The sequence below is a fragment of the Octodon degus genome, unplaced genomic scaffold (assembly GCF_000260255.1).
Source record: "Octodon degus isolate 3935 unplaced genomic scaffold, OctDeg1.0 scaffold00107, whole genome shotgun sequence".
In the NCBI taxonomy this organism is placed as follows: domain Eukaryota; kingdom Metazoa; phylum Chordata; class Mammalia; order Rodentia; family Octodontidae; genus Octodon; species Octodon degus.
The window spans coordinates 826,995-835,465 of NW_004524683.1; the positions used below are offsets into that span (position 1 = coordinate 826,995).

The 8,471-nt window shown below is 41.5% G+C and overlaps 1 protein-coding gene across 1 annotated transcript in view; it reads right to left on the reverse strand.

Annotated features, from left to right (window-relative positions):
• The window catches only part of Scp2 (sterol carrier protein 2), a 126,384-nt gene that overhangs the window by 37,010 nt on the left and 80,903 nt on the right, over window positions 1–8,471 (reverse strand). Inside the window, exon 12 of the mRNA XM_004639220.3 lies at window positions 395–548. Coding sequence (XP_004639277.3) covers window positions 395–548 — 154 coding nt within the window. The remainder of the gene's footprint in view (window positions 1–394; window positions 549–8,471) is intronic.

Genomic DNA, 8,471 nt, shown 5'->3' on the forward strand with positions numbered 1-8,471 from the left:
GCCCCGAGAAGGAAGGGGGCTTCTGCTCCGGGGAACCCTTCTCCGAGAGGGCCAAGAAGCGGCAGGGCTCTCGGAGGCGGGACGGAGGGGCCTGACCCCGAAGAGCGCTGGCACTCGGAGGACAGGAGGAAAGTCTGCAAGAAACAAAAAGAATTCGGCAGCAGCACAGCGTGGCCGGATTCTCAAACACACATCTGCGGCGTCCGGGGCTTGCCTCCTCTTGGGGCACAGCCCTCCCCGCGGCGGCCAGGTGCAAAGGCCAGCCGCGATCAGGCAGCTGAGGACGTACTCGCCCTTCAGCCCCGCGACCGTGGATGGAATTAGAATGCTTCACGCAGAGCGCCTCGACTGTGAGAAGTCACAGTGATGAGCCGAAACCCAGAACGCTCCTCACCTGGCGGCCTCCGGAAAACCCATCCTGTAGAGCGTCACCACGACGGCGCCTCCGAGGCCTAGGTTGTGCTGCAGGGCCACCTTCGCACCGGGAACTTGCCTCTTTCCGGCTTCGCCTCGCAGCTGCCAGCAGAGTTCCGCACACTGAGCCAGACCTGGCGAGTCGAACACAGAGCACGCAGCGCCGCTGGTTTAGACGGTGGCCTCCGCCAGCGTCCTCGAGCCAGCGAAGAGCTAGCAACTCATCATGACTTTTAATTAAAGCCTGGGATTAAGTCAGGACCAAGTTTGCCTCTGTAACTTCTCCCAAAGCAAAAAAAGTACTTCCTAGAAAGTATGGACTATTTTCCAAAAAATTCTCAACTACTGCAAGAAAAGCTCTGTATTCACAAGAACAGCATTCTGTCCCCTGGAAAATTTTTAGAGCTGGAGGAAACAATAATGTAAACACAGAAACAGATTAAAGAATCTGTAGATAATAAAAAACTAATTTCAGAGTTGTTAATAAGGGCTTGTGAGGGACAGACAAACTGTGAAGAGGATCAGATTTTATTCCTCTACCCACAGGCAGGTTGACATCAGAGTGAATTTCAGCAACTACCTAAAAGGGGTAATTGTATATTTCAGTTTTACAGTTGTGGGTACCATTTTAAGGAAACTCAAAAAAATTGGATAAAATGTTTAAGGCTGTGGGAGCAATCAGCACAGACTGGCACACAGTGTTGACCTCAGGAGACTACAGGGAGACCTTAGCTCTACTTTAAACCTTTTATCGCCTTGTTTCTTGTTTACCAGGGGCAAGCTATTGCCAGTAATGGAGAGTCCACTGTTTGTACTGGGCAACTTGAGTCTCCTTCAGGAAACTTTCAGGCCAATCCTGATAAGAATAAGATGAGAACTCATGTCTCAAGATTTTAAGTTAGTCTTTCTATCAGGCCAGCTGTAAAAATTGCTGAGTTCGAAATATTCTATGGAGCGACACTGGTCTCTCTGTCCCGCACAGGGCTACCTAGTGTGTATTCTTCGGTCCACAGCCCTGGCACCAACTTCTGATCCCTGAGTACCTGTGACAGTTTTCTACACAAAGAATAACCTCCTCAAGAACTTCCTACTTTTCCTTTCCAAGCAGTGTGCACACATTTAAAGAATATATCTTAAACACTTTAAAAAATTAACTGTATACATTTAATGGCTTTTTTGGAATTACGAACATTCTGAAAATGAATGAGGAAGATCAAAGTGAAATGATTCAATTATATTCAAACTGTGAGGCAATCTATTTAATTAGAAATTTACCTTATAAAATGCCTAAACATTTAATGAAATGTGTAAAACAAGAAGTATTCAGACCAGCACTACCTACAGGGGTAGGAGAAATATTGCTAGTTTCCCTCACAAAGAATAAATCTAGGGGCCAGGAAGATAGCTCAGTAGAATAAGCGCTTGCCTGGCAAGCGCAAAGGCCTGAGTTCAATCCCCAGTTCTGCCAAAAAAAAAAAAAAAAAAGAATAAATTTGTGTTGTTTACAATGACTTGAAATATATACATATATATATATTTTTTCTCCGAATGCCTTCAGGGCAGGTTTGGCTGGCTTGAGTTGTGGGGATCGAACCACAGCAACGTGAGCCTGACTGCTTTGTCGAAGCAGCCACTTAAAGAACTGAGCTACGGGGCAGGCCCCCAACTTGAGAAAATATTGAACCTCACCATTGATCAAATCAAACAGAAAAATACTATTAAACGGATTTAACTGGTAAGGATGCTATAACATGGGAAAAATCAAAATTGAGGAGACTATGGAGTTAGACACCTCCACGTAGTACTGGCAAAAGCTTAAGCCATTACTTCTTTGGGAAGAAAGTCAGGCATAGGCATCATTTACAATATAAGCTTCCATTTACAGTATTACATTGTTATCACAATGAAAAACTAGATAGACTAAAAGAGAAATATGTGGGGAATGGTCATATAAATCATGCCAACCTATATGTAAAAAAAAGGAAAACAAAATTTCCTTCTCTGTTAATACACCCACTATGCACTTCTGTGACCAGATCATGCAGGAGATGATTTAATCCTCTACACACCAAGCAATTCTCTAGTGAAGACACCAACTGGGTATCCCATAAATCCCATAATTCAATTCAATTCTTAGACTATTGCTGGATAGGTGTGTTGGTGCACACCTATAATCCTAGCACTGGGGAGGCTGAGGCAGGAGGACTGTTTTGAGTTCAAGACCAGCCTGTACTACTCAGCAAGACTCTGCCTAAAAAACAGTAATAATAATAATAATAATAATAATAATAACAACTATTTAGACTATCTATCTGAGACAGTGGCTATAACCCTGAGTCTTACAACTTCCTCTTTGGATTTTGCCAGGATGGCTCTCAGGACTCAAGGAGAAACATTTACCACTTTATTATAAAGGATAGAGAAAAGACACATAATGCAAGATCTAGAAAGATCCTGAGCACAGGAGCTTCTGTGTGCTACCCTCCTGGCAGGTGTATGTAGTCACCAACCAGAAAGCTCACCAAATTTCCTGGTTAGAAAGATTTTATTGGCCTTGATCCCTTGGGCTTCCACTTTTCCTGGAGGCCAGCAGGTGCGGCTGAGAGGTCCAACCCTTTAATGTACCTCCCTGAAAATAATACCTTACTGGAAAATAAGCCCCAGCATGATTTTTTAGGATGTTCCTAATATAACATCTAACCAGAAAATAAAGCCCTGTTAAAATCATCAGACAGATGATTATGTCTGTTGAAACACAAGGAATCCAGATCCACAAGGGGGCTCTGCCTCTACAGCCTCCCTTAAGGACAGGCCATGGCAAGGGGGCACAAAGCTGCAGAGCAGGAGTCTGGCGAGTGCCCTATCGCTGCCTTCAGCTGTGAGGACTGCATGTTTCCTCACCAGTGTCACCCGCAGCCTGCCGGCCAGAGAAGCCTTGCTTGCCTGAGTGTCCAGTGCCCACCACAGGGACCAGGCTGGAAGAATACAATACAGATTGCTGATGCAACAATCCACTCATCAGACAGCAATATGGAACATCTACCATATTTCCCAGAAAATAAGACCCAGCAGGAAGATAAGCCCTGCATGATTTTTCAGGATGCTCCTAATATAAGCCCAACCCCCAAAGTAAGCCACAGTTAAAATCATTAGCCAGTTGGATGCACAAGTATGTCCACTGCAACACATGATGAATGTACTGAATTACAAAATAACAATATATAATTAAATATAATAAATGACAATTATGTTAAAATTTAAGATAAGTAATAATATAAATTACACTTCAGTATTTGTAAATGCCTAAGCAAGTGCCTTTGGAGGAGAGATAAACGCCTATGTAAACAGTTGAACTCAAGACTTACCATATTGCCAAATGACTAACTGGAGTACAGACATAACATAGGTATAATTTGCGCATTTGGTAACAAAAAGACATGGTTGTGTCTAATATGAGTCTTCATAATTCAGTGCATCCTGTGTTGTAATGGGTGCACTTAATGCACTTGTATGAAATAAAGAAACATTTTCTAAATTTTGGTACCTGTAATTTTTTGTTACTTTTATGTGGCCCATCATTCTTAACTATGATCATTTTTGCTGCCGCTCCTCTCTTGTAAGTCTTCAATGATCCACTGACTCAATAGAAACTTTGGGAAGCCCAGCCAGTGAGACATCATGGCTTGGGGGAGGAATTCATGGGCTTAAATCACAGATAACTGGCTACTGATGCACTAGGAGCTACACAGAGAAGTGCTTATTTAAAGAGCTGGATGTGAGAGATCGGGGCCTCTGGTTCTACACAAAAAGAAGTCATAAAAAATCTGGGCAGGGATTTGGGACTTTGGAGAGTTATGATGATGTTCCAGTAGATGACAGTACTGTACTTGGATAAACGTAGATTTTTGTACATGAATAAATGTAGACTGTTGTGAAAAGGGACAACTACACAAGGAAAAACTGTTCTTTTTAAAACTTGGTTCTCTTTGAAGCTGCCTCACTCTGTAACTGTTTCATGGCTTGGTAATCGCTTTCTTGACACCTGTAACCACGAGAGCATAAGGGAACATTCAGGATCCTTGGTCGTACTAAGCTTTGTGGTCATTAACCTAGTGTTGCAGCTGATGGCCATTAATCTAGCCCCGTAACCAATTATCTCAACTGCTAGCTAATCAGAAGAACTGCCAGGCAGCTCTGTCCTGCCTTTGTAATCCCAGCTTATGCCTCATGTAAAAATGCTGGCTGACAGATGCTTGTCACCTGGTTTTTGTTGGAAGTTATTCCCGCCAGGACCACTGCTGTTCACAACCTTCTGACTGTGTTGTTAATCTGTGTTGTTCCTTTCCCAGACTCAGTTTTGCCACAACAATTTGTGCATGAAAGAATATAGATTGTTGTACATGGAAAAAGAGGACAGTCCCAAAGAACAAACTCTATTATGTGTTTTGGAAGAAAAATTAACATAAAACTCTGCCTTATTTTCTGGGAAATATGGTAATCCTCCCATCACTTGGTCTTTATAGTGATCAGGTTCACTGTGAGACTACCTTAGGAGTATAAGTCACTTACCAATATAAATCACTGCTTTATCATAAATTCAGATGTCACGGAAAGGGATTATTATGATTAACAACTGATAGCCCCATCACACAGGAAATTCCAAGGGTTTGAGGGATTTTATATAAGAACAAATACTGTTAAAAAAAATAGTCCTATAACCATGAGTGTCATGTACCAGATGTAGATTTTTAAAACCTATTTTTTTACTATACAACATATGATAAAATCATTTTGTTCCCATTAAAATGTTTACAAGGGGCCGGGAAGATAGCTCAGTAGAATAAGCGCTTGCCTGGCAAGTGCAAGGGCCTGAGTTCAATCCCTGGTTCTGTCAAAAAAATAAAATAAAAAAAATAAAATGTTTACAAGGTTTGTAACAATATGGGGCATCAGGACATCCATCCAACAAACATTTACTGAATACCATCATGTGTCATCTTCGGCATGAGGCTCAAAAGAACCGGCACTAAACAAGATAAGCATGTTTTCCTTGTGAAGCTGAAGATCTGAGATAGAAAGATGTCGGCATTTAAACTATGACACTGCCACAGGCATCCACACAGGTGCTCCACGAGCCCAGAGGAGGAGCACCTGGGTGAAGGAGGCGACACCCAGACAAACGAAATCTAAATTGAGACCCCACATAGGAACAAGAGGAAACAAGGATGTGTCTTGAAGAAAGACGGGCATTGCAAAGAAAGAACACGGCCTGCCTACGAAGGAGAAAGTGGATGAGGCTGGAGCACAGAGGGGTCAGGACCGCCAGTGTGGGAGGAGGGAAGAAAGAGAAAGAGAGAAGAGTAGGCAGACTACAAGTGAATGTGCCGGAAGCATTTCCAGACTTCCCAATATTTTTAATCACACCAGACCAGCTTATTTTCTTACTTGCTTTCCAAAAGTGCTGTCAGTGGGAAAACACTGATTATATGAGCTGCCTGGTTTTCTACTTTCAGATTAAATAGGAGTTTCTTGTATTTCTAGAATCTAAATCTGAAATGAATTCAAAAATCCACTTGCCAAGAAACTTAAAAAAGATCCACAAAATCTTTTTGCTTCAGCCTCTCAGGTAGCTGGAACTATAGTTCTTTAATTTTCCTATATTTCAGGGAAGGGTTTGCAGGGTGTTCAGGGTCTCACTACTAGATCAGGCTCCTAGCGATTCTCCTGTTTACAGCCTCCCAAGAGCTGGGACCAGAGGCACGCACCACCACGCCCAGTCTTAATTGCCAGCTCAGCTCAGGATAGAATCCCTGGTCCCTGCACCTGCTTGCAGGCGCTTTAATCCGCTGAGCTATTTGGCCAACCCTTAGCTGGGATAACAGGCATATGCCACTGCGCTAAGTTCTTTACTATCTTCTTGCTCCAGAAGTTTTCTAACAAGGGGTGTGTGTGTGTGTGTGTGTGTGTGTGTGTTGATTTTACCTCAGTAAAGTTATAAAGTAATGAATATGGCACACACGAGTGATAAGGTACAATCTTTCTTCTCTCTTTTCCTTGTTCTTGGCAGAAGCACTGAGAGCCAGGGCTTGCTCCGAAGCATCCCTAGCGAGGGATGCTGCAATGGATTTCAACAGTAAACACTTGGGCTTCATCTCTCCTGGCACTGGAGGGTGTGCACTGAAGTTTAACCACAAAACTCATCTCTCGTCACATCACAGTGCTAAAAATGCAAAATTCTGGGCCATGGAAACAGATAGGTGCTCCGAAGGTTGTGATGAAAGGTGACAGAGGCTATGGTAAAAAGCTATTCAGGTCTTTGGACTTGCTAACTTCTAATGAACTCTATTGCCTACGTCTTTCCAGGTAGTCTCTTAGGATTTATTTCTTTTGGTGATTTGTTGTGGGATGAAAGAACACCTACGCCATGGTTTGCATATGCCACATCCCTGTTTAGAATTCCATTTACCCACCTTATTTGTGCACCCACTTTATTTTTTTTTAATTATATAAGAAGTTTGTAATGTCTTTGAAGGTACTGGCATGTGTAAAAAAAATCACACAACAGAATAATACATGTACCATTAAAAATGTGAAGTGAGGGGCCGGGGAGATGGCTCAGTAGAATAAGTCCTTCCCTGGCAAGCACAAGGGCCTGAGTTCAATCCCCGGTTCAAAAAAAAAAAAAAAAAAAAAAAAAAGTGAAATGAAGTCAGCAGGAGAAGTAACTACATTCTATTAGTCATCAGAGCATCTTGAAATTAGGAAAGATCTAAGATTTCACCAAATCTAAGGCCACAAGAAATGGGCAGTTCCCCTTATAACATTCACATCTTTAAAAAAAAAAAATTTAGGGCTGGGGAGATGGCTCAGTAGAATAAACACTTCCCTGGCAAGTGCAAAGGCCTGAGTTCAATCCCCAGTTCTGCAAAAAATAAAAAACAATAAATAAATAAATAAATTATTTACTTATTTGATACAGGATCTCGCTAGGCAGTTCAGACTCATAGTGATCCTCCTGTCTCAGCCTTCCCAACACTGGGGTTACAGGTATGTGCTACCACAACCAGTTTCAGGGTTGGCAAGACATGCTTGTGGTTCCTGGTCCAGCACAGCGTGCACTACAAGTGATGGAACTCAGGTCCTCCCACTTGCAAGGCAGGTGCTTACACCGCCAAGCTGTCTCCTCACACCCAAAAGTCCTATCTTGTGGTTAAAAATATTTTAAGTGCACAACCTCTGTGATAGGCTATGCATACTCTGAGAAGGTAACACATTCTACTTCTGAGAAGCCACAGTAAAAATTTCTTTGAGTCATACCAAAGTCTACCTTCTCACACCAACAAGTACGTTCCCTCCCCCATGCCATCGTTCAGAGATTAACAGAGCAATAATGTATTTGACCACTTCTTTACACATGTAAGGTCTTCTCTTAGGTATTGTACAAGGTAAAGAGACCAGTGAAACATGGATGCCGCCTTTGTAGTCTCTTAATCAAATAAGGAAGACTCTTCTAATAGAAAAGTGTGTAATTCTATCATATTGAGAGTCAAAAGCACTGAGAAAGTACAATTTTCTATATAATTCTTTATATAAAAGGATTCTGAAAAGGGAAATTCTAAATCAACCTCTGGAAATAATCGGGGAATCAGGACAGGATTTCTAAGGTAAAACTTGCAAGAAACCTTGGAGATCCGCAATCTATTAAGAAGGGGTCCTTCACATACAGGATTGTGGGAAAGTCCATGGTCTTGAGAAATACATGGTCTGAGTTTGAATCTTTGCCACTCTATCACTTGGTGGTAGAGTGGCAAAATAAATTATTAATTTATTTTAATTATAAATTACTTAAAATATCCAGGTCTCTGTTTTCTTTTTTATATGTAAAATATTTAAAAATAAGAGAATTAAAAGAATTAGTGAAGCTAGAACAGTGCCCAGCACTTAGCATTATCTAAGTGCTTGGTGTTTTTATTCTTCTTCTTCTTCTTATTATTATTATTATTTTATTTTATTTTTTGGCAGAATAAATTATTAATTTATTTTAATTATAAATTACT